The sequence below is a fragment of the Armigeres subalbatus genome, chromosome 1, assembly GCF_024139115.2.
Source record: "Armigeres subalbatus isolate Guangzhou_Male chromosome 1, GZ_Asu_2, whole genome shotgun sequence".
In the NCBI taxonomy this organism is placed as follows: domain Eukaryota; kingdom Metazoa; phylum Arthropoda; class Insecta; order Diptera; family Culicidae; genus Armigeres; species Armigeres subalbatus.
Genome location: NC_085139.1, coordinates 259851074 through 259877583, shown reverse-complemented (window position 1 = coordinate 259877583; position 26510 = coordinate 259851074). Strand labels below are relative to the sequence as shown.

The following is a 26510-nucleotide window of genomic DNA, read 5'->3' as shown; positions in this document are numbered from 1 at the left end:
TACGTAAAGGCTATATGTTCGCTCCAAAAATGAACTTTTTTTAGGAGGCCCGGAGACCCCTAGTGTTATATACCAATCAACTCAGCTCGACGAATTGAGGTGATGTCTGTGTGTGTGTGTGTGCTTGTGTGTGCGTGTGTGTGTGTGTTTTTTTTTTTTTTTACAAGGGTTAAAGGCCATCAAAAATCTGCGCGACAGACACCTCGAGCATCCACACTATGCTCGAAGGCGAACAGGGATGGGCTCCTCCCGACCTGCTAAAAATGTGCCTCCCGGATAAACCGGGTCCCTTATCTTCCTTGCCTCAATCCCCCCGGGACCACGGGATGCTGCGACTACTTCGGGGGGGGCTGTGCTCATGCACTTCTTCTAAAATTCCGGCCCCTAGCTTAGGCTAGTTCGCCGACTGGCTGGCTAATCCACTGCTCCACTGCAACGAAGTCTCGATCCCTCGACGGTCATGCACCGAACTTCCTGACTCGAATCCTCCTGGCTCCCCCCGGCGTCGAGGGTGGTCCACCAGTTCCGGTGAAGGAAACTTCCGCACTGGTGGTGCCCCGACTACCGGCGGCTATCGCAGGGGACGCTTTCACGCATTTTCTCGACATCGTCCTCGGGTGCCCTACGTATCCAAATCGCTTTCTTCTTCTTTCTTCTGCAGGTTGGCTGTTCGAGTGCCGAGGTCGGTCCGACGATTCCGGTTGGCAGAAAACTTCCGGTTCACCGGCGCCGCGACGACCCGAAGCCAAACACTGCTCACTGCGCTGAATACTCCCCAGAATTGGCACTTATTCGCTGATCTCGCCTCCATCTACGCTGCAGCTCCGACAGTATTTGCGTCACGACTCTGCTTACCGAATTCCACGTGTTTTCCTCGTGACACATTTGCTCTGCGATATTATCCGCCCTTGAGACAGGCATTTCTCTACGAATTTCCGCAAACCGCGGACAATAGAACACCACGTGCTCCGGCGTCTCTTCAACATTCTCACATTCTGGACATAGCGGGGAATTGGTGTGTCCGAACCGATGTAAATACTTTCGAAAGGAACCCCATACCGCAGTATCGATGACGAGACACTAACTAGCAGACGCCTCGTGCTGCTTCGTGGGCCGCCAACGTTTGGCATGATCCACGCATAGACTTTTTCCCTTGGTTCGTGTCGTACACCAGGACTCTGCTCTCAAAGTAGCTCTTCAGGATGCGGCAAAGATATTCAGGAACCCGCATTCTATGCAGCGCAGCGGCAATGGCTTCAAAGCTGGCACTGTTGAACGCGTTCTTTACGTCTATCGTAACCACTGCGCAGTATCGATCTCCTCTTCGCTTCTGTTTAGATGCTTTGTCAGCACTCTCGAGCACAGTGCGAATTGCATCCACTGTCGATACTCCTTTGCGGAATCCAAACTGCATGTTGGACAGTCCACGCTCACCCTCCATACACTTCGTCAGTCTGTTTAGGATGATCCTCTCCAGAAGTTTCCCAACTGTGTCTATCAGGCAAATAGGCCTGTACGAGGCCGTATGTCCCGGCGGCTTTCCTGGTTCAGCAATACCAGCTTCTGGGTCTTCCACATTTCTGGAAAGTTACCCTTGTCTAGGCACTTCTGGAGTACCGTTCTGAACATATCCGGATATGCCAAAATTGCAGCTTTCAGGGCCACGTTTGGTATTCCATCTGGACCGGGTGCTTTCTTCATTTTCAGGCGCTTCGCAGCATCTGCCAGCTCATCATTGGACACTTGCCGACCCTCGGAAATTGCTTCTTCTTCTCCGTACGGTATCGGTGGCCACGTAGTCGGATTATGTTTCGCAAAGAGCCCCGCCACGATTTCCTTCAGCATGTATGGGCACGTCTCAGCTGGCGTCGACGGGCCTTTAATCTTCGCCATCACAATCCGGTACGCGTCATCCCAGGGATTGGCATCTGCTTCTCGATGTAGCTCTTTGTACCAATCTCACTTGCCGTTTCAATGCGGTTCTAGCTTCCCGGAACGCCGCCTTGCGCTCCTCTCCCTTTGGTTCCGTTCTCGCTCTCTGTGCCCGCCTCCAGGATCTGAGACATGCAGCACATAGCACACTGAGCCCTCGTTCCACCAGTAAGCTGGACGCCGATTGCTCCTAGGCTCCAGTTTTCGCGGCATTGCGGCATCACAAGCCGTTACCATCCTTCTTACCAGTTCGGCCGCATCGTCGTTCTCGAAACTGTTGGCCGGTCGAAGTGCCTCTATAAAGAGGTCCTTGTCGAAGGCTTTCGTCTTCAACTTCTGCTCAGCGGTCACTCTTCTCTGTGTTGTCGCATGGTTTCGTTGCCCAATACAATAGCGAATCGCCTGGTGATCGCTATGGGTGTACTCTTCGCTAACTCTCCAGTTCATGTTCGCCATCAACGAAGGACTGCAGAACGTGACGTCGATAATAGACTCCCTCCCGTCTCTCCGAAATGTGCTTACGGAGCCTTCATTGCACAGTCGTACATCTAGCTTCGCCAGTGCTTCCAGGAGAATATACCCTCTCTTATTGGTGACTCTGCTGCCCCACTCCACAGCCCAGGCATTGAAATCACCCCCCATAATTACCGGCCTTCGTCCGATCAGGTTGTCGGTTAACCGCTCTAGCATCTGGCTAAACTGCTCCACTGTCCATCTTGGAGGCGCATAGCAACTGCATACGTAAACGCTGCTGATTTTGACGATCACGAATCCCTCACATGAACTCTCTACCACTTCTTGGATAGGAAATCTGCCCATAACTTGTATTGCAGCCATTCCCGTTCTATCAGCCACCCAGTTTCCGTTATCAGGAGGAACTCTATACGGCTCTGCAATTATCGCTACGTCACACATTGTTTCTGTTGTTGACTGTCATAACAGTTGCTGTGCGGTATCGCAGTGATTCAGATTAATCTGAATTATGTCCACTACTGATGACCTGCGATCGCCTTCTGATATACAGGGCATTTGTAGCCACCCGTTTGATGGTCATTTCCGTCCTCTATAGTGTGCAAAGCATGCGCTTGGGTCTTTGCGTGCAGTCTTTCGCAAAATGATCTGTTTCTCCGCATTTCCTACAATTATTGGATCTGTCCGGCCTTTATAAGCTCCTGTCGGTGTCTGAAGCCCAAACATGTGAAGCATCTCTCCGTTTGTTCATGCACTGGCGGGGCGGCTTTCAATGAGCATTTTGACCATCCAACAGTCAGTTTGCCTACCTCCTGAGCTTTGTTAGCAGCGGTTACCGGTAGACAAATCATCGCTGTTTGTGTGCCTCCGTATGCTTTCCTAATTCGGATTGTCATTTGCACCTCATCCAGATTACACTGTGACTTTAGTGCATCCTTGAGCTCCTCTTCCGACGTGATCTCATCTAGATCCCTGCACATTATTACCATCTCTGGAGTCAGGGATTTAACTTCCGCCTCTGCGCCCAGCGATTTTGCAATACGCTCTTGCATAACCGAGCTATCAACCGTAGGGTCCTTCTTTAGCTCGAAGAGCATCTCTCCGGTTTGAGTGCGCCTGGTCCTTACTACGTTCTCGCCTAAGTCCCTCAGCTCCGGATCTTCTCTAACCTTCTTCAGGAGCGCTGCATACGTCGTAGCGTCTTTGGCCTTGACGAGTACGGCTTGTCCCTTAGACGGTTTCTGACGCAACGGAGGCTTTCCTTTCTTGTACTGCTCCATTTTTCTCGCCTCTTTTCGCTTCAACTGTCTATTTCTTTTCTCCTTCTGGCCTACTACGGTACTCCACCCTTCTCCCTGTGAAGTAGCGTCTGTTCCTTCGACTGCGTCCTCCCGCGTTTGCCGCTTTAGTCCGCCTGGCCTCCCGTCTCCAGGCGAGGTTCTGGCCCTTTTGGGAGTCATGGAGGCTGATGTACTCCCCACTCCTGCCAGTTTCTCTTTCCCTTGCTTTTTGGAGTACAACGGAACTGTGCCGATATGGCCCTGTTCTGGCGGAGCTAAGACAGCAGGAGCCTTAGTCAGCGCTAATGCGCACTCCGCTTCGTCGGCCCTCAGCGCTGCTGCATCGAATTCAATCGCTGCCGATACTAGCGCCTTCCGGATCTTGTGAACCATGTCCTTAATCTCCTTATGGACGTTGTTCCTCCCATCCACGAAAGTGTGGAGCTCTTCTACCAATTTCTTCGCTGCCACTATTTTCGGCTTTTGTGAGGGCTTGTTTAACTCACTTTGCCCAGGCCGCTGCTGCTGTTGTTGCTGTAGCACTATTGTCGCTGGTGGCGGTGATCTCACCAACCCACTACTGGCGAACTGGTTCGCCGCTCCTGCATCTGCTTCTGTGTTGTATGTCGAATTACTCATTCTGTAGGGTCCCCCCTCCAAACCGTTATCTCCACCCGTCGTACGTAGTCGCTTATGATCCATGGATTGTCTTTGCGTGTGTGTGTGTGTGTGTGTGTGTGTGTGTGTGTGTGTGTGTGTGTGTGTGTGTTTTTTTTTTTTTTTATAGAGGGATGAAGGCAAATCTGCTTACAGACACCTGAAATTATCACTCAGGGAGTGGGGTTGGCGCGGTCAGCAGAAGGCCGGCCCGCCGAACCCACTAAACCCACCCAAGTAACAGAAGGTTACTTGAGTTACCCTCTCTTCACATGCCCTGTTCCCCCCGGGACTTACTGGATGTCAATACTTCGGAGGGGCTGTGCTCATGCACTTCACGTGTTCAGCCTCTAGCTAGCACAGCTAGTTCGCTACATTTTCTCATCGAAGCATTTTTATTCGGTTTGCGCGTCTCTTAATCTTTGACGCTCACTGTCTCTCTTCCTCATGCCATTCAGCACCACTGTATCTTTGAGCCATTTAGCTCTCGACGTGTTCGCAGTCTACTCAGATAGTCCCCGGCGGCGAATCTATCCTACTCCGACGGGAAGTCCCCGGCGGCGAGAGCTTCCCGAAAACCGACGACCCGTGGAAGTTTATTGCGTGTCCAACACTAATGTCTCACCTAGATAGTCCGAGGCACTTTCTCACTTCAACGGGAAACCGGTTGGGTGCCAAAGTCGGTCCAGAGATTCCGGGTGGAGCATAACGTCCGGTTCACTGGCGCTTCGACTACCCAAAACCGATTATTCGACGCGTCACGAACTACTCAGCATAGTCCCCGGCGGTGGATCTAGCCTACTCCGACTAGAAGCTTCCCGGTAGCGGAAACTCTCCCGAACGGAACTTTTGTTAACATTGAGCCGTTCGGCTCCCAGCATAGTTTCCTTGACTTTTTGCTGCACTTTTCGTTGAGCCATTTAGCTCCCAGCTAAATCGCGGGCTACTCGGATGATCCCCGGCGGCAGATCTATCCTACTCCGACAGGGAGTTCCCCGACGTTGGAATTTCCCTCGGAACCGACGACTCGCTTCTGTGTAAGACTTGTTTTTACCACTTTTAACATTTCTGGTGTTTTCCAGATCAGCGCAGGACGGGAGGCCTTTCTTACTTCAGCGAGTGACCGGTCCGAGTGCCGAAGTCGATCCAGAGATTCCGGGTGGAGCATAGCGTCCGGTTCAATGGTGCTCCGACGACCCGAAACCAGTTCTACCAACGCGTCACGTTCTACTCGGCCTAGTCCCCGACGATGGATCTAGCCTACTCCGACTAGAGGCTCCCCGGCGGCGGAAACTCTTCGATATTAATCTTCTGTATTCTTGAGCCATTAAGCTCCCAACTGGATCGCGATTTACTCAGATAGTCCCCGGCGGCGGATCTATCCTACACCGACAGGAAGTTCCCCGACGACGGAAGCTTCCCCGTGACCGACCGACCGATTATGATCGCTTCCAGACACCCTCTGGTCTTCACGCCATTTTCGCTGCAGCGATTTCATGATCTGCGTTACCACTCTTCCTATTTCGTTCCACGTATTCTCATTTTGCACATTTCTTGCGCGATGTTCTCGGGGTTTATATTACAAGCGCTGTCCGCTGAGATTACACTTCGCTCTGTCCTGAATCGAGGACAGTCGAAGAACATGTGTTCCAGTGTCTCCTCGCAGTTTGGACAGGTCGGGCAAAGGGGGACTCTGCGTGTCCGAATCTGTGCAGATACTTCCGAAAACATCCATGGCCCGACAAGAATTGTGTCAGGAAGAAGTTCACTTCCCCGTGTTTTCTGTCCACCCACAGCGACAGGTTCGGAATGAGCCGATATGTCCACCTTCCTTTCGAACTACTGTCCCAAGCCAGCTGCCACTTCCTCATCGAATCGGCTCTCGCAATCATGCGAGCACCAACCGTTCCTCGCAGTCTGTAGCACTCACAGTCCTCCTCCAATAACATGTTTAGGGGGTCATTCCTACCATGGCACAAACCGCAACCATCGATATGGTTCGGTATGCACTTGCCACTTTCATGGACATCAGCCTATAGGTGCTATTGAGCCAAGTAAGGTTCCTTCTCGTGATTTCACCAGCCGCCCAGACAGGAGCTCCGTATCTGAGAATTGACGTAGATACGCTGGCCAGGAGTCTTCTCTTACTGCTACTAATCGCGGAACTGTTTGACATGATTCTGGTCAAAGCTGTGATCGCTTTAGTTGCCTTCTCGCAAGCATAATCAACGTGGCTATTGAAATTGAGCCGGTCGTCGATCATTACCCCGAGGTGCTTTACCTCTCGTTTTGAGGCGATGGTGGCTTCTCCGGCCGTAATCGTACTATACTGTACTGCTTTTCGGTTGCTGATCATCATCACTTCGGTTTTGTGATGGGCCAATGCCAGCTTTTTCCCGCACATCCAGTTTTCGATTATTTCTATCGCCTGCCCTGCTCGTACTTCTACCTCTTCTATTGTTTCACCTAATACCATGAGAGCCACGTCGTCCGCAAACCCAACGATCTTCACACCTCTTGGTAGTGTTAGCTGCAACAGCCCATCGTACATCGCGTTCCACAACGTCGGCCCCAGAATGGAGCCTTGGGGAACACCCGCTGTTATGCCTATTCTCTTCAGGCCTTCGTGTGTTTCGTAGACCAACGTCCTATTCTCGAAGTAACTCTTCAGAATTCTGCACAGGTACCCTGGAACCCCCATTCTGTGTAGGGAGCTGGCTATTGCTTCCCAGCTGGCACTGTTGAACGCATTTTTCACGTCTAAGGTTACCACAGCGCAGTAACGGTTTCCTCTCCTCTTTGCTTCTTGGCTGCTTCAGCTGCTTCGACGACTATCCGGATGGCGTCAACTGTGGACCTGCTCTTCCGAAACCCGAACTGCATGCTTGATAATCCGTTTGCACCTTCTGTGTGGATCGCCAGTCTGTTAAGGATGACTCTCTCAAGGAGTTTTCCGACCGTGTCTAGCAGGCAAATAGGCCTGTAGGCCGATGGATCTCCGGGTGGCTTACCCGGCTTCGGCAACAGTACTAACTTTTGCCGCTTCCAGCACTCAGGAAAGTTTCCTTCGTCTATGCAATTCTGCAATGTGGTGCAGAAACATGTCCGGGTTGACCTGGATCGCCGTTTTCAAGACCAGATTGGGGATGCCATCTAGTCCCGGAGCCTTATTAGTTTTTAGGCTTTTTGCTGCCGTAACTAGTTCGAGGTTAGTGACACGGGCTTCATCTCTGCTGGTGTTGGCCTCACCATAAGGTGTGGGAGGCCAGACTGGTGCTTCGTGATACGGAAACAGTCCCTCAATAATTGCTTTGAGTTTTTCTGGGCTCCTCTCTAGCGGTATCGCTGGGCCTTTAATCTTAGCCATAGCGACCCTGTATGCATCCCCCCATGGGTTTGCATTCGCGTTGTGGCAGAGCTCTTTCATGCAAGCTGCCTTACTGAGCCTAATTTCCTTTTTAAGAGCGGCTTTGGCCGCCCTAAACACTGGTCTCCGGTCTTCTCTTTCTACATCGCTGCGGGCTCTCTGCATCCTCCTCCTTGCTCGAAAACAGCTACGACGGAGCTCTGCGATCGTTTCATTCCACCAATAGATTTGCCTACGTGCATACCGTGGCTGTACCTTTCTCGGCATGGTTGCATCGCAGGCTCAGGTCAATGCTGCAACCAGCTCGTCTGGACTCAGATTTAGAAGATTGCGCTCGAATCGCATTGCTTCCGCAAACACATCCTTGTCAAAGGATTCTGTCTTCCACTTTCGCTCCTTGATACTGCTCTCGCGTGGTTCCGAGTGTACCCTCCCTCCGACACAATACAGGACCGCTTGATGGTCGCTATGCGTATAGTCCTCGCAGACTCTCCAGTTCGTGTTCCTTGCTAAGGCAGGACTGCAGAAGGTAACATCAATGATGGACTCTCTGCCATCCCTTCGATATGTGCTCGTCGAACCTTCATTAATCAAGTCTACATTGAGCCTGGCAAATGCTTCTAGTAGACTCCAACCTCTAGGGTTAGTGCAACGACTGCCCCACTCTACTGCCCAGGCGTTGAAGTCCCCAGCAATGACGACTGGCCTCCTGTCGATAAGTTCCTCTGCTACCTTATCCAGCATCCGGTTGAACTGATCAATCGTCCAACGTGGCGGTGCGTAGCAGCTACATATTCCGTTAACTTTGGCGATCACGAAGCCTTCAGCTGCGCGATACACAATTTCTTGGTATGGGTATCTTCCTACCGTACATATAGCGGCGGTTCCTGCTTCATCCGCTACCCAATTACCGTTTCCTGGTGGGATCCGGTATGGATCAGAGATGATTGCAACGTCGCATTTCGAATCCCTCGCAGATTGCCACAGCAGGTGCTGTGCAGTATCACAGTGGTTGAGGTTAATTTGTATTACCTCCACTGTAATTTACTTGACATCGCCTGTTTGAACGCTGGACATTTTTGACCACCAGTAACATGGTCTCTGCGCTCATCGCTTCTACAGATCTGGCATTTCGGTGGCTTTTTGCAGCTTTGTGCCTTATGACCTTCTTCACCGCATCTTCTACAAAATTTTGACCTATCAGGGCCCTTGCAGTTCCGTGCCAGGTGGCCAAACTCTTGGCACCTGAAGCACACCTCTGGTTGCTGAGAGAGGCTCAACGAACACACCGACCAACCGACTTTTATTCTGCCGATTCGCAGTGCTTTGTCAGCAGCATCTGCCGGAAGTTTTATAGCAGCGATCTGCGTGCCCGATGGACCCTTCTTAGTCGGATTGTTATGTCAACATCGCCCAACTCAAGTTGCTCCTTCATTGCGGTAGTTACCTCGTCCGCCGTGGTAATTTCATCCAGGTCCACACATTGGAGGCACGCTTCAGGCGTCATCGCTCTCACCTGTGCCTTATCGCCAACCACCTTCTCCGTTAGCTCCTTATATGATGAGCTCTTATTCTTGGAGTCCTTTTTCAGCTCAAAGATCATGTCACCCGCCCGTGTGCGCCTGATTCTCTGTACATCTGCGCCAAAGTCCTTCAATTCCGGAGCTGTCCTTATTGTTCGCAGGACCTCCAAATACCCTTCCTCGCTAGTCTTCACCACCAGTGCTTCGCCCTTCTTCTTCACGCTTCTTTTGGTGATTTTTTGCCGCTCATCTATTTTGCTGCGGCTCTTTTTCGTCTTCTTTTGGACCACCTGCCAGGGGGTCCCTAAGTTGCCGTCACCGGCTTGGTCCGGCTGTGCGGCAACCATTTGTTTGCGTAGAGCCTCCCTTTGTTTTTTGGAGCCTCCTGGTCGCTCGTCTCCTGGCGAGGATCTGTTCCTCTTAGGCACAGAGACCGGTGTGTCTTCCGGCCGCCCCAGCTTCCTTTCTCCGTTATTGCCAAGTCCCCCAGGGACCAATCCAGGTGTTTCCTGTAATGGCACCGCTGATAAAAGGGCGTTTTTGGCTGTAGCCAGTTCGCTCTCGGCATTTTCTGCTCTCTGCGTCAGATTATTCCAATCTGTCATTGCTGACCTTTTCGGATCTTTAACACCAGCTCTTTGATATCCTTGTGCACGTTGTGTTTCTTATCGACGAACTCGTGGAGCTCTTCTGCCCATTTCTTTGCGATAAGAACCTTCGGCTGTTGTTGGGCTATGTTCCACCCATGGCTCGTGGGCAACTGCTGTTGCGATTTGTCGCGTTGTTGCTTCTGCTCCTTTATCTGCTGATGCTCGCTTTTATGATCTTGGCTGCTCACTCTAGTGGTTTTTCGCTGTAGTACCTCTCGATGCTGTTCTTCTTCTTCTTCTTCTTGGGTTTGCTGAGGCGGAGACCTCGTCAGCCCGCTTTTGGCGAACGGGTTCGCCCCACTTGCTCCTTCGTTGCTTTCTGGAATTTTATTCATGATAAAAGGGTCCCCCCTCCGGGCCGTTATCTCCACCTGCTGTAGGTAGTCGCCTGTTGTGATCCCATGGGTCCCTATGTAAACAGTGAGGTCCATGCAAGGGTTGACTCCGGTGCCTTATAGCACCGTGTTCAGAGCCGGATCGGCGTAAATCAGGAATGCTACATCTGAACCTACTACCCACCGATATTGGTGGCAGATTTTGAGCGTTACCGGAGGCCTGCCAGGTTGTTTATCGGGACGGAGGCAGTCGAACTATTAGCCTGCTTGCCATTTCAAAAAGATGTCACTCGTTTTTACTCAGGAAGCAGAATAGCTCGACCGTCAGCTCATAGACACCTAATCCTATCCATAAATCAAGATTCATCCGATGACGTTTGCCGTTGACCAGTATACCATAATCAGGATCTTACTGGTATCAATCCTGATGTGCCGGTTGGCACTCCTGCTGGGCTTGTGTGCTTTGAGCGGCGCACGGTCGCTTTGGTAGAGCCTGCTTACGGACTCATGCAGCTTTTTATAGAGGTTTAACAGAGCCCACTGTCAAACCCCACCACGTCCTAGGCAGGCTCCCTAACTCGCAGAGGCCGTGGGGAGGGGTCGTCAAGCCCTTGGACATAGTCCCTGCTGCCCGTGTGTGTGTGTGTGTGTGTGTGTGTGTGTGTGTGTGTGTGTGTGTGTGTGTGTGTGTGTGTGTGTGTGTGTGTGTGTGTGTGTGTGTGTGTGTGTGTGTGTGTGTGTGTGTGTGTGTGTGTGTGTGTGTGTGTGTGTGTGTGTGTGTGTGTGTGTGTTTGTGCGCACCAAAAGAGCAAAAAGTTTAGCTCACTTTTTTTGCACTTACCCTCAACCAATTTACTCGCAACAGGTTGCATTCGACGCAGAATCTTGTCTCATTATTTCCTATTGAAAATTGGCCCGATCAGACGATGGGCTCAGAAGTAATGCCCAAAATACTATTTTTCTTACCGCACGAGAATCATCACCGCTAGGTAGATAAATCTGGGTTTTTTATTTTCTGCTCCAAAAACCCGTCAGCTATTACCCAAGTATCCCAAAATAAAATATGTTTTCAGAGGATGTTGGAATGTAACTTTAGGAGAACGATAGAATACTTTCAATGCAGAATCAAGACACATATGGGCGCCGGCAGTGCGAAGCCGTACTCGCGGATGCACAACATGTTAGCTTTGGGGGAGTTGATAGTAACTATCAGCGCTCAACTGCGACTCGTGGGGGCGCCGGCAGTGCGAAGCCGTACTCGCGGATGCATAACATGCAGCGCCGTAGCGTGTGGTTGGCCAGGTTGGCCCCCGCCAAGGGCGCTGGGCCTTAGGGGGCGCCGAAATCCGGAATTGCACTATGAGAAATGATGGAAAATCTCATCAAGGTTTTTTTTACGCGGTTGGATACCACTTAAATTTTCATTGATTTTTTGTGAATTTTTTTGGTAGAGTTAATTAATTGTTTTATTGACGCTGAAGGTCTCATCAGCTAAAATAAAACCTTGTAAAAACCCTTGGTGTATCCTCAAACTCACCGCTTCAAAGTGTTTAGATTCAAGCTTTTTACAGACGATTCCCTCGGAAACTACATCCGTAATCGATCGTTTAACTGATTTTCGAAAGGTCCCTTTCCATCAATAACTGATACAGGAATCAGAACGTCGGCTTGGAGAGCCGCTTCCCTGACTTTTTTATTTATCCCTGATGGAAAAGGAAGTGAAAATTAAAAAGGAACAGGAAATACAAATGAAAAGAAAAGAGGAACGAGTTTCTGGCAAAAAGCCCTAGATTAGGACTTCAATACGCCAGAGGCGAAGCACAGAGTAGACTGTAAAAAAACGCGTATAATTTTGTTCGGGACTAAGCAATCTAAGCCATTTTCAAATAATAGATACTCGTTAGATTTTGAGATAAATTTTGTCATTTCATGCAGGCAAACTATTTAAGGTTTACAAACGGACCAAAACGATCGCATTTGATTCAGTGACATTTTCGATTCCTTTAAACCAGGCACACGTCTTCTTCTTCGTATTGGCATTACATCCCTACACTGGGACAGAGCCGCCTCGCAGCTTAGTGTTCATTAAGCACTTCCACAGTTATTCACTACGAGGTTTCTAAGCCAAGTTACCATTTTTGCATTCGTATATCATGAGGCTAACATGATGATACTTTTATGCCCAGGGAAGTCGAAGCAATTTCCAAATCGAAAATTGCCTAGACCGGCACCGGGAATCGAACCCAGCCACTCCTCAGCATGGTCTTGCTTTGTAGCCGCGCGTCTTACCGCACGGCTAAGGAGGACCCCTTTTTTATACGTCTTTGTCAAATCACTATCCCTACCTTCTACCAATTCTCTCCAAAGTTGAAATTCATTTAAAGTTCAGTAGTTCACCAAGTTCAGTAATCACCGACCAAGGTCTAAGGGCAATTCCGAAGACCAAAGCAGGATTTTTTTATGCGACTACGTTCAATAATGATCCAACCACTAACCGGCAAACTTGAGAGATGAATTTTATTGGCCTAGCTTGATCCACTAGTGCGTGAATTCACAATAAGGAAGTTTGGAGTTTTTGTCGATAACACACGCACTACTGGATCTAGTTTTTTGTTTATTTATTTATTTATTTAATCTTTCAAAAAATTGTAAAAATTTCTAGAAAAGGGATTTTTAGAAATGTTCTGACTTTTTTAATAATTTAATTAATTGGAACATATGCATGTTATGAGGCTTAACGAATTCATAAAGCAAACATTTATTAAATCCACCACGCAAAAAAGTTTGATTAAAAATATCCCAGCTCTTATCATGCTATTTGTTGTGAAATGCATGAAAGTAAGGGGCGCCCGATAACGGTTTCGCCAAGGGCGCTGGGAGTCCACGCTACGGCTCTGATAACATGTAAACCGATTGGTTTACTACTTTTTGTACACACAGTTGATAGTAACTATCATACTGAGACCCATACAGGCGAATCTGATTTTTAATGAGCTGAAATTGACCAACACAAATTTTTGCTTTAGGGGAAAGCTTCTTAGTTGTCGACTAAGCGTGACTAAACAGGACGGCAGGGCTGATTATGAATAATGATGGCTCATGCCTTGAGAATATTGTTCACAGCAGACAGAATTTCGGCACGGAAAATCAAAACTTCAAAACCGATCTGTTCCACATTTTAAACTTTTATAAAGGCGAGTTCCCATACTTCAGTTCGGCGTGAAATGAATCTGAAAAGTTGGATCCCAGCTTTTTCTCGCTCTCTGCCTCACATGCCGTTTGTTTTGAGAATAATTTCGTCTGTCATCATCAATACGACAGGCCAGTCGGCACTCTGCCGCAATCATTTTCATTGCCGCAAGCAAGCATTAGATAGGGATATTTTCTTTATCAATCAGTTGTTTGCAAACCAAATTATATTACTTTGTGTTATCAGTTTTAGGCGATAGGTAGGATAGATGGTGTCTAATTGTTTTGGTGTTTGACCTTTTGTGTTGAATATCGAAAGCGCATCGCAGCACGCCGAAGCCATCTGCGTTCGTTTCAGTTCCCATAACAGTTCGTATCAATTTGCATGTCTGACCCCGTCCGTTCTGACCGATTGTTTTGATGTCATTTTTGTTGAATCGATTACCGCACCGCTTATCACAAGGTCTGACGGCGGCTTACTTCACCGGTAAGTATGATTAATTTAGGAGCTCAGTGATGAAATTCATAATTATTTGAAAAATCACTCAAATAAAGTAATAGAAAATAGATTAATTTCCGAAGTTCGTGATTTGAGCATACATTGGTCAAGTAGTAGAATCTTGGATGGCAATCATATTTTGTGAAAAATCATGTACGTTCCCGATAGCACTCCGGCCTTTTTTCTCTCACTAATGAGTAAATTTGTTTTTACAATTAACGTATATTTTCCAATAATCGATACACAAATATCTTATATATAAAAATGAAATGGTCTGTGTTCGTATCCGCATAACTCGAAAACGGCTGGATGGATTTTTTTCATTTCTTCAGCAGAAAAATTCATTATAGTTTCCGACGGGTTTTTATGATACTTTCTAATGGGAACATTTCAAGTAAAGTTGAGCAAACAATGAATAACTAAAATTGTGATTCCTATGCGAACTTTACATGGGCAGTTCGGAATGCACATCTCGCCTACTATGCAGGCCAACGTCTGCCGGGTCAACTAGTTGGTTTATAAATCAATGTGAGTTCAAATTGTAAAATGCTCTACATGTAGTATGGACCTTTTGAATATTGTTGGAAAGATGTTTCAATTTGCTTGATAATGTACAAAGTTAGGTGTGCCATAGATCGACATTTTAGCTACCACTAGTGGTCGAGATACGAGACGAGTTTCTACTAAAACACTGGAAGCTCATAATTCGACCAGTTCCTTCTTTCATTTGAATACGTCACCGATCGCAATGTTGCTCATACACTACCCGAGCAAAGTCTGAAAACAATGAGAGCATATAGAAAACATTTTGTTTTTGACATCAAATTAAAATAATAATTAGTTTTCAAATATTATTTATCATGATTGATTACATATTTTGATCTCAATTAACTTGTTATCGGAAACTAATGTCAAAATTAGTTTTCTATTTGCTCTCATCTATAGCAGGAATAGTTTTCGATTTGATGTCACCGTAAGATTTTTTTTGCTATACGTTTTGTTATTTCAACCGTTAAAATGAGCAAAAAGATATCAAATGAGGTAATCATAATTGGCGATTTCACAACATCAAAACAAGTTATCAATTTGCTCTCAAGCTTTGCTCGGGTATACAGTTTCAGTATCAAACTGCATAGCGTTATGAATTTTATTACTGTTAAGATAAAATGAAATGTAAAACTTCGTTTATTTATTAAGTGAACAAGTTTTTTGGCTGTAGTTTCGGCTGCTATAACAATAAGTTCATTTGCCATCTGTACCAACATAAATAAATAAATTGAAAAAAATGTTTTATTCCAATTCTGAACCAAGTAAAAATTGAATCCATGAGTTTCAAAAAGTTGCTGGACAAATAAAGGAGATCTAAATTGTAATTGTTGAAATTGTATTTCAAACACTCGATTTAAAATACAACAACGTTGCGACAGACCTAATAGTGTTTTCAGTTGAGTTTTTGGTGTTTGGGTTGATAACATTCAGCAACTTTTTTAAAACCCCTTTTATCATATTTAAGAAACTGAATCTCATTCAACTTTCCACCAGTTAACAGTTGGAGCATTCGTCGTCGATCATCAGCGGTTCAAACCACCGACATGACGCGCTTGACGGTCAAGAAGATTCCCGCCCTGCAGGACAACTTCATGTACCTGGTGGTGTGCAACGAAACCAAGAAGGCCGCCATCGTAGATCCCGTCGAGCCGGATCGTGTGCTCAAGGTGGCCAAAGAAGTGGGCGTTTCGCTGAACAAAGTTCTCACCACCCATCACCACTGGGACCATGCCGGAGGGAACGCCGAACTGTACAAACGCTACCAGGAAGACAGCTCACTGGGTGAGTTGTTGATCTACGGAGGAAACGACGAACGTATCGACAACCTGACCAATCCGGTCGGGCAGGATGACACGCTGGAGATCGGGAACCTAAAGGTGCGCTGTATTTCCACACCGTGTCACACGACGTCGCACATTTGCTACTACATCGAGACGCCGGAAGAAAAGGTGGTCTTCACCGGGGACACTCTCTTCCTCGCCGGATGCGGAAGGTTCTTCGAGGGAACACCTCAGCAAATGTACGATGCACTGATTACGAAGCTGTCCGCCTTGCCGGATGATACAAAAGTGTTCTGTGGGCACGAGTACGCGTTGAACAATCTTCGATTTGGAAATACGGTCGAGCCGGACAACGTGGATACGCTACAACTGTTGAACATTGCCAAGGAGTCCGATTTGGAGGGGCGACGTGCGATGGTTCCCTCCACCATCGGACAGGAGAAGCGGACCAATGTGTTTATGAGGGTTAACGAGCCTAGTGTGCAGAAATTTGTCGGAAAAAGTACCCCGCTGGAAACGATGCAAGCTTTACGCGCGGCCAAGGATAAGTTTAAATAATTTGATGGGTAATATATGTTTAAAACAGGTTATGGGAAATTGGTTTCTGGCTATAAAATGTAGCAGGCTTGAACATATAAATTTATTTTACTTCTCATGCTATAATAACGCTTCACTTTAAGTGTCAAATTCTATTTTGAAATAAAAGAAATCAGCATTTCAATCACCTTGTTTCATTGAAAGTAACTTACTAAGCATTTGCGTAATGTTTTGATCTTAGCTTCAGTTAAAAACACATAATAGAGTTAAAAACAGCATTTCCCTAATGAGCAACACTACTAATTGATATATGCGTAAATGGCGTAATTAGTTCTACAAATGTTGAACAAGATCGCCCATATAATCTGCTCTCATCTAGATGTGACCACTCTTCGACTGTTGGAATTTGAGCTGGGGGCTTAGATCCGGAAACAAATGATTCGCATCTTTGATTTGAGTGGATGATTCGTAGCTTACTTTTTGAAAGATCCGGTTCACCAGATCAGCAAATTTAGTCACTTGTAAGGAAAAGACAAAATGAAAAGAATATTGTAAATTCTACATTCATATTAAGTATTAAGTATGCTCGATAAAAGTCATTTTCATTCTATTCACATTTTGTTCCAAACATTCGATCCGTATGAAAGAACCGGATCATCAAACTGAAAGATCCAGATATAATCCGTTCAACGACGTACGTACCAAGGTTTGGCAAGTTAATCCAATTCCTAAGAGACCATTACCTGGTGCTACATCCTATAGTGTCAATTAAATCGACTGATTTCGTTCAGAGACAAGAAATGGCAACAGTTATGTAGCGTACACACGATCAAACACGTTGACTCCGCTCCCAAAAAAAATACTTCGGTTGCTGCATTGTTTGAACGTGTGTGAAGCTGTTCGAACAACCATTTGACGGTTGGCGGCTCGGTCGCATCAACCCCCATATATTTTTTGATGGTTGGTGTTCAAGTTAGCGCTCCATTATGGAGCCTACACACGGTAGAGCAGTTTGACCAACATTGACTCCACCTCTCTTTTATTCAAACATCCATCAAGTTTTACCAACAGCGGCACGAACAATCAACTTATTCGACCAACAATATCACACACGAACGACCGAAGCGCCAACTTGAGCATCAACCATCAAACAATATATGGGGGTTTGGGCTACTTCACTTCTTCTTCTTCTTCGATGGCTCTACATTCCAACTGGAACTTGGCCTGCTTTTCAACTTAGTATTCCTACTAGCATTTCCTCAGTTATTAACCGAAAGCTTTTCTATGCCCGCCATTGCATGAGTATGTGTCTTGTGTGGCAAGTACAATAGATACACTATGCCCAGGGTATCGAGAATGATTCCAACCCGAAAACATCCTAGACCGGATCGAGAATAGAACTGGCCATCTCCGGATTGGCAATCCTACACCTTTGCTGGTCGCAAGGCTACTGGAAACCCGGGCTACTTCACTACAAATACTCAAACATGTTCGGCGAACCTTAACTCCCCCCCGACAACTCAAACCAAAATCAAACCGTTTTAATTTTTTTCAATTGAGCTGCCAACTGTCAAATAGTTGTTCGAACAACTTCACACACGTTCAAACAAGAAGCAACCAAAACGTTTTCTTGGGGCACAGTCAATGTTCGTCAAACTGCTTGACTTTTGTGTACGCTGCATTACGCATCAAAAGTCAGACATAAACATTTATTTAATCAACAAACACCACAAGCTCCAATCCTATCCAATCAAGCCCTCAGCTATCGACTATCAGATCCATATAGTGGAAGTGTTCCGCTCACCATCTCACTGAACATATATTCATCTCATCGCTAAACAAAGAGATACGGCAGCAATTTCGTCGCTTCTTTTTGTCAACATGCGTGCTCACTGCTGAAAAAAATCACAAAAATATTTTACCGCTGCTGTAACTTCACACTTTTTCTCGTCTATTTGACATGGCATTCTACGATGACAACGTAAATTACCAGGTTTTGTATCAGTGTATTGAAGATTTGCAGGCTGGCGGTAGACCTTTGACAACTGCAAAAGAACTTTGCGGAATCCGCAAAATAGAAAATTTTGAAAAGATCCGCAATACAGTAGACGTTCGATAACTGCAAGTCTTTTAACTGCAATGCTTTTTAACTGTAATTCGTTAGCTGCAACATTTTTGCAGTTATCGGACCGCTAAACTTCAAACTGATATCATACTCAATGACAGCTGCATTGCGTTGCACATTTAGATGCACTTTTATTGCATCTGACGTCGATTGACAACCGTTTGACGTTTAGAATGCGTTGCAGTTATCGAACGGCATTCGTTAACTGAAAAGTAAACATTTTGCAGTTATCGAACGGCTGCTGTACTAAACAAACCAAATTCCTTTCCATTGCTTTATTTTTAATGGGATGAACATCGGAGCCATGAGATGAAGTCCAGGAGCAGTTCCCTAAAACTTACTAAGTAAATGCTGTACATCCAAACAATCTTGTCCTTAACAAGTGCTAAAGTTCGAGTACAAGACCGATTCGATAATATTTCCCATGCACGTGCGGTCCTGAGCTTATGTTTGAAATTTTGCTCAGTAGATACTGGTAGTTTTCGTGACTCTCATGTGAAAACGAAAACAGTTACATTTACAAGAAACCAAATGAAAATGTAGCCGTCTCCCGGTCACCTGTCACATTACAAGCAGTCATGATGGGAATGTTGCTTTGTTTTGAAATCTAAATTTCTAAATAGTTTTAATAGATCTGTGCAAATAACGATGACTAGTTGATAAAACGATTGCATTGTTTGTAATTTTCGAGTTAGAAGCAACATTATTGAAGAAGAAAGCTTGATTACAATAGTTTGATGCGCTTTCATGAAACAAAAATCATTGAAAATTTGGCGGAATTCCTTCCATTGTTTATGTTTTCTATGAAAGGGGAAGAGAATAAAATGTAAATATCGAGTGACCTCTCTCAATTAAAATGAAAATCTCAGTACAGATTCTGCTACTTCATGACAAATTTCTCGAAGAAGTTTACCTGAAAGTACAAGGAATCGGGTGCGGTATCATCACAACATCAAGATCCGTGGAAGCAAGAATCTTACAATATGAACAATCAATTTTAAATGATGATGAATCCTGCAATATGAAACAACTCCGAGACCTAACTGTGTTAGGACCCACTGGGGATCCCTCGGGTATTCTCCAAAAAACCTTCGTGGAGAGTTGAGGCAAATACTAGACACGGATAAGGCAAATTTTTGAAAGGATTTGACAACAAATCCATCGCATGAGTTTAAGAAAAATCTTTGGATGTATTTGGGACAAATCCTTGAGAAGATATTGGATATTTACATGACAGAGTTTTGAACAAAACTTTTACAGGATTCGAGACAAACCCTAGTAGCACAATTTCGATCGATTTTGTTGCAGCAACTCCAATGTGACTGGATTTGGTCGCATATAAGTCACAGCGACTGGTATATGACAAGTGTGCTACTCGGGAATCATTAAGAGAGTTTGGGATGAACTTACTTACTTACTTATGGATCCTGTACACCTCCGTTGGTGCAAAGGGCCGACTTGAAAGATCTCCATCCTGAGCGTTGCCCGGCTATCGCTTTAACCTGTTGCCAGGTTAGATTTCGGTCGACTTCTTTTATTTTTTTATTGAGGCTTCGCCGCCATGATCCTCTGTGTCTGCCTCTGCTGCGATGTCCCGCTGGGTTCCAGTCTAATGCTTGTTTACAGATTTCGTTTCCGCCCCTACGTAGAGTGTGGCCGACCCAGCCCCACTTCCGATCCCGAATTTCTGTTGCTATCGGTCTCTGGTGACAACGACGATGGAGCTCGTTGTTTGAGATCCAGTTGTGAGGCCACCAGGCCCGAATTATATACCGCAGGCATCTGTTAATGAACACCTGCAGCCGTTGAGTGTTCTCTACTGATACATACCATGTTTCGCTAGCGTATAACAGCACAGATTTCACGTTAGAGTTGAAAATTTGTATTTTGGTGCGTTCACTTATCTGCCTGTTTTTCCAGATATTTCTTAAACTCGCAAAGGCAGCCCCTGCTTTCTTGATCCGGCGCCTATGTCGATCTTGGTACCGCCGTCTGACGCCATTTGGCTACCAAGATATTGGAAGCTTTCAACATTCTCCACTGGTTGCCCGGCTACTGTGAAACTGGAAGGGGTCATCGTGTTTACATCCAACGATTTGGTTTTGTTGACGTTGATGACTAAACCTGCCGAGGAGGAGCGCTCGGCAAGGTCGTTGAGGTTACTCTGCATATCAGAGCGCCGTTGCCCGAGGAGTGCAACGTCATCAGCCAATTCGAAGTCGTTTATGTAGGTGCTCCATGGTTATAGGCTGCCATAACAGCCCGCGGTTTGGTTCACGGTCATCTACCAGAATCTCAACGTTTACGATGAGGAACAGTAACGGTGATAGAATACATCCTTGCCTCACATCAGCTACGACCCGGATAGGGTCGGACAGGACCCCATTCTGCAGCACTCTAAACGAAAAGGCCTCGTACTGTTCTTCGATGAGGCCGATAACTTTCTCAGGAACCCCCTTGCGTCTCAGGGCGCCCCACATATTCTCGTGATTGAGACGGTCGAAAGCTTTTTCGTAGTCAATGAATACCAAGTAAAGGGATTCTTGGAATTCGTTAACCTGCTCCAGAATAATGCGGAGCGTGACAATATGGTCCACACAGGATCTTCCGGCACGGAATCCGGCTTGCTGCCGCCGGAAAGTCGCATCGATCTTCTCCTGAATCTGGGCTAGGATAATTTTGCACAGAACTTCGAGAACGGTACACAGCAACATAATACCTCGCCAGTTATCGCATACAGTCATGTCACCCTTTTTGGGTACCTTCACTAAGATACCTTGCATCCAGTCGACTGGGAAAGTTGCGGTGTCCCAGATATTACGAAATAATCGATGCGCTAGTTGAGCGGATGTCATGGGGTCAGTTTTGAGCATTTCGGCTGATATGCGATCGACCCCTGGGGCTTTATCCGATTTCATGCTTTGGATGGCTGTTTGAATCTCTAGCAGTGATGGAGCTTCGGTATTGACGCGTGTTATACATCGGATCCTAGGCAGATCATGCCGAGGTGGTGACGGCCTGGCTGGCACTTGAAAAAGTTGTTCGAAGTGCTCGAACCAGCGTTTCAGCTGGTCAGTTGGGTCGGTCAACTGATCATTCGCGTCTTTCACAGGAATCGTTGCATTCATCTTCGCTCCGCTTAAGCGTCGTGAGATATCGTAGAGGAGGCGAATGTCCCCGGTTGCGGCGGCTCTCTCTCTTTCATCGGCCAGAGAGTCTGCCCACGCTCGCTTGTCCCGTCAACATGAGCGTTTTACTTGCTTCTCAAGAGCCGCGTATCGTTGACGGGCTAAGACTTTGGCTCCTCTGGTTTTCGATCGCTTTAGCTTCTCTTCGCTCCTCTATCTTCCTCCAGGTCTCATCGGTGATCCATTGTTTTCTCTGGGTGCGCAGTTCGCCCAGATTGTTCACGCTTGTGGCGATGAAGGCATTCTTGATGGCGGTCCATTGGTCTTCCACGCTGCCACCTTCCGAAATATCTGTAGCACGCGTCTCCAGTTGTTCCACGAAGGACCGTTTCACCGGACATCTTCTAGTTGGCGTGTGTTGAACCGTCGTCCAACTCTCTCCTCCTAACGACAAATCCGCGCAATGCGCAGGCGTATTTCGCCGATGAGGAGGTGATGATTCAGACGCAATATCGGCACTACGTTTATTCCGTACATCAAGAAGGCTCCGTTTCCATTTTCGGCTGATGCAGATGTGGTCGATTTGATTTTCTGTAAAGCCGTCACGGGAGACCCACGTGACCTTGTGAACCGGTAGATGAGGGAAGAGCGATCCTCCAATCACCATGTCGTTATTCCCACAAAATTCTGCGAACAGCTCTCCGTTTTCGCTCATTTCTCCGAGACCATGGCGTCCCATAAAGTGCTCATGGTTCGAGTTGTCGGATCCGATCTTCGCATTGAAGTCGCCCAAACAGATCTTGATATCACCCTTCGGAATTCTATCTACGATGGCATTAAGTTGACTGTAGAAGTTCTCTCTGTTTTGCAGATCGGCAGCATCGGTTGGCGCATAACATTGGATTATAGTAAGGTTTCGGACCATGTTCTAAATCTGGCAACGATTATCCTTTCACTTATAGGTTCCCACTTAATAAGCGCAGAGTGTGCCTGAGCGCTTAGTAGGAAGCCAACTCCGCGATGCCGGGAGCGTGTTCACCTCGTAAATCAGAGTATAGCAGAACTTGTCCCGACGGCGTTCTGTGTTCTCCAAAGTTTGGCCAATGGACTTCACTCAGTCCCAGGTTCTCAAGCTACATGCGGCGTGCCTCATTGGCAAGTTGTGCCAATTTACCCTGCTGGGCTTGGGTTAAAACGTTCCATGTTCCTATTCGTGTCCGTTGTTTCGCGCTAAGAGTCGTCGCCGTAAAATCAGTCCGTATTCTTTCATTTTCGGATTCTCGAACAAATTGATGTTTCGGGAACAGTAGGTTGTTGGCCCAAGGTTCCCTATCCACCGGGATGGGGCTGCCATCTTAGGTATAGCTTCCGGGGAAAAGCATTTCATACTCAGCCGCTGGATGCCAGAACAGACGCTGCTGGAGCCGCACCTCCTTGGTGGACAGACGCTCGATCAGTCGGGTCAAATTTCTTTAAATTCCCACCCAACACTAGGCTAGTGCGCTTTGAGCGGCACACGGTCGCTTTGATAGGGCCTGCTTGGGGACACATGTAGCTTTTTATAGAAGTTCAACAGAGCCCACTGTCGAACCCCACCACATCCTAGGCAGACCCCACAGGACGCACCCTCTCACCCTAACTGATGTCAGAAGGATAACAGTGCCCAGGCTGCACTACCAGCTAAGTACGCAACCCTTAGCTGGCGGTCAATTGTCATCGGAAGACCCGTGGAAGCGTGAGTATTGGAACTTGTGAGGACCACAGCTATGTTATGCGCCCCTTCCCGGATGTCAACTCACCATTTCGCAGCCGATAACGATACCAGCAGAGAAATTCGAAGACGCATAGTGGCTGGAAATCGTACATACTTTGGACTCCGCAAGACGCTCCATCGAATAGAGTTCGCCGCCGTACCAAACTGACTATCTACAAAACGCTTATTAAACCGGTAGTTCTCTACGGACACGAGACCTGGACGATGCTCGTGGAGGACCAACACGCACTGGGAGTTTTTGAAAGGAAAGTGTTGCGTACCATCTATGGTGTTGTGCAGATGGCGGACGGTACGTGGAGGAGGCGAATGAACCACGAGTTGCATCAGCTGTTGGGAGAACCATCCATCGTTCACACCGCGAAAATCGGAAGACTGCGGTGGGCCGGGCACGTAGCCAGAATGTTGGACAGTAATCCGGTGAAAATGGTTCTCGACAACGATCCGACGGGAACAAGAAGGCGAGGTGCACAGTGGGCAAGGTGGATCGATCAGGTGGAGGACGATTTGCGGACCCTCCGCAGACTGCGTGGTTGGCGAAGTGACGCCATGGACCGAGCTGAATGGAGAAGACTTTTATGTGCAGCACAGGCCACTCCGGCCTTAGTCTGGTAATAAATAAATAAATAAGATATCTGTTCCCATATTAATAACAGCTTGTATATTAATCCCAACCGTCGATAAACCAAATAAAAAATCAATTTATTCACAACTTCTCACATCATATGTACACAATAATGGATGGAACACATTCTTGAATGTTTGGAATATTATTCAAAATTTTGTTTAAGTAATGTTTTAATTCGCAAGACTTAAATTATTTCAAATAAAATTATAAAACACATTTATTTTCATTTTCCTACCTCTGAGCTGTTGGTTTGATGCACTACTCGATTGTTACTAGCAGCACACACAAACAGACATAACACTCGTCAAATTTCCTTCGTTCACTGATTTACTGGTCAATTCAAATAATCATTAGTTGGCCAATCGGTCACTAGTGGCGCGCGCATCGGATTTGCTCGAGTTTGACATTTGCTCACTACCGCCATCTGGTTCGCAATTTGCCCATCTAACTGAAATCAACAGATGTCGTTAGTGTTTAAATGACGATGAATTTGATGAGTAAATGTTCAATGTGTTATGTCTGTTTGTCTGTGCTAGCAGATTCAACTGTTTTTACGACGTTGTTTTCCACTCGATTTGAAGTTAAAACAATTCTATCACCTCAAAATTCACTTCACAACACATAAAGCACATCACATTTTCACTATAAATATAGTAATACTAGCTTTATGTACCCGGCCTTGCTCGGAATTGCCAGTTTGGTTCGAAGTTTTTTTTTCACAATCGAAAAATGATAAAACCAATTGGTCAACAGGGTAATTGTGTTTACTTATTGATACTTCATCATTTGATTAAAAGAAGGCTTTTAGAAACACTGACTGAAAAAAGGGATCGTGGGTTTGAATAGCCATATTCCGAGCAAACGTCTATTTCTAAAGAAGGAAAAACCTCAACCGATGCATTATTCCGGGCAAACGCATATTTTTCAAGAAGGGATCACACCCACCATTGCCTTATTCCGGGCAAATGCCTACATTTAAAGAAGCAGTCACATCCACCATTCAGAAGGAAACACATCCTTCATTGCTTTTCACTGAGCAAACCATGATTCCGATGAAGGGTAACAATTACCATTGCTTTATACCCAAATGCATGCTTTCTATGAAAGATTTTACTGATGCTGTTCATAATTATCCCAAATGCCTTCATGTCGAATGACCTTAGGCCAAATAGTGTTATGTTAATGGCCAGCTTCATTCAGGGAAATGTCATATTCTTGGATATGTGTATCGGGAAGTATCGTTTTCGGGAAATATCATTTTCGTTAAAGTCATTTTTCGGAGAATGTTATTATCGGGAAAATGTTATTGTCAAGGTCTTGATATTTTTGAGGAATTCGGGCAATTTGTTTTCGGAACATTGTACAATGTCAAAGAACCTCGGGTGAACTAAATAAGACGGATTATAAATTAAGACGTTTTCTAAACAATAGCAACCCCAATAACCTCCCGCATTCCAAAAGTCCCTCCCAGCCTGTCTATAATAGTTTCCTTTGGGTAGAGAATACGTGTTTACAAAATGAAAATAAAATGACCTACCCCTATCCACTCAAATCGTTTCCTTGGGACAGACAATATTTGAAATAAATTCGGTTCAAATCGGTCTATCGTCGCCTCCTTAACATGAAGAATATGTGTTCCAAATTTGGCTGAAATCGGCCAAGGGGCTTAGAAGTTATACTGAGTTGATCGAAAACTAAGAAATACCCCTCCCCGCACACCCTCCCCCTTTTACAAATAGCATACTTAACCCCCCATTGTCGTCTCCTTGAGATAAAGAATGTGGAAATCGGTCAAGGGGTTCAGAAGTTATACTGAGTTGATCGATAACTAAGCAATACCCCTCCCCCTTTTTCCGAAGAGCATGCAATCGTCGTCTCCTTAAGATTAAGAATGTGTGCTTCAAATTTGGTTGAAATCGGCCAAGGGGTTCAGAAGATACACTGAGTTGATCGATAACTTAGCAATACCCCTCCCCCATTTTCAAAGAACATCCCCAACCCCCCTATCGTCGTCTCCTTAAGATCAAGAATGTGTGTTCCGAATTTGGTTGAAATCGGCCAAGGGGTTCGAAAGTTACCCTGAGTTGATCAATAACTAAGCAATACCCCGCCCCCCACCCCCTCCCCCTTTTCCAAAGAGCATCCCTAACCGTCGTCTCCTTAAGATAAAGAATGTGTGTTCCAAATTTGGTTGAAATCGGTCAAGGGGTTCAGAAGTTATACTGAGTTGATCGATAACTAAGCAATACCCCTCCCCGCACACCCTCCCCTTTTTCCGAAGAGCATGCAATCGTCGTCTCCTTAAGATTAAGAATGTGTGTTCCAAATTTGGTTGAATTCGGCCAAGGGGTTCAGAAGATACACTGAGTTGATCGATAACTTAGCAATACCCCTCCCCCTTTTTCAAAGAGCATCCCTAACCACACTATCGTCGTCTCCTTAACATAAAGAATGTGTTCCAAATTTGGTTGCAATCGGCCTAGGGGCTCAGAAGTTACACTGAGTTGATCGATAAATTAGCAATACCCCTCCTTCCACACCCTCCCCCTTTTCCAAAGAGCATGCTATCGTCGTCTCCAAAAGATAAAG

General features: G+C 46.3%; 1 protein-coding gene across 2 annotated transcripts; it reads left to right on the top strand.

The window, feature by feature from the left end:
* Positions 1-13523: 13523 nt before the first annotated feature.
* Positions 13524-16453, top strand: LOC134207040 (hydroxyacylglutathione hydrolase, mitochondrial). Of its 2 annotated transcripts, XM_062682774.1 has the most exons (3): positions 13575-13664; positions 13868-13891; positions 15446-16453. In XM_062682774.1, exon 3 carries the CDS (start codon positions 15496-15498, stop codon positions 16288-16290), a length of 795 nt encoding a protein of 264 aa, XP_062538758.1. In that variant the 5' UTR covers positions 13575-13664; positions 13868-13891; positions 15446-15495; the 3' UTR covers positions 16291-16453. The 2 variants fall into 2 exon arrangements, with proteins under 2 accessions (XP_062538757.1, XP_062538758.1); XM_062682773.1 differs by having other exon boundaries at positions 13524-13891.
* Positions 16454-26510: the final 10057 nt, after the last annotated feature.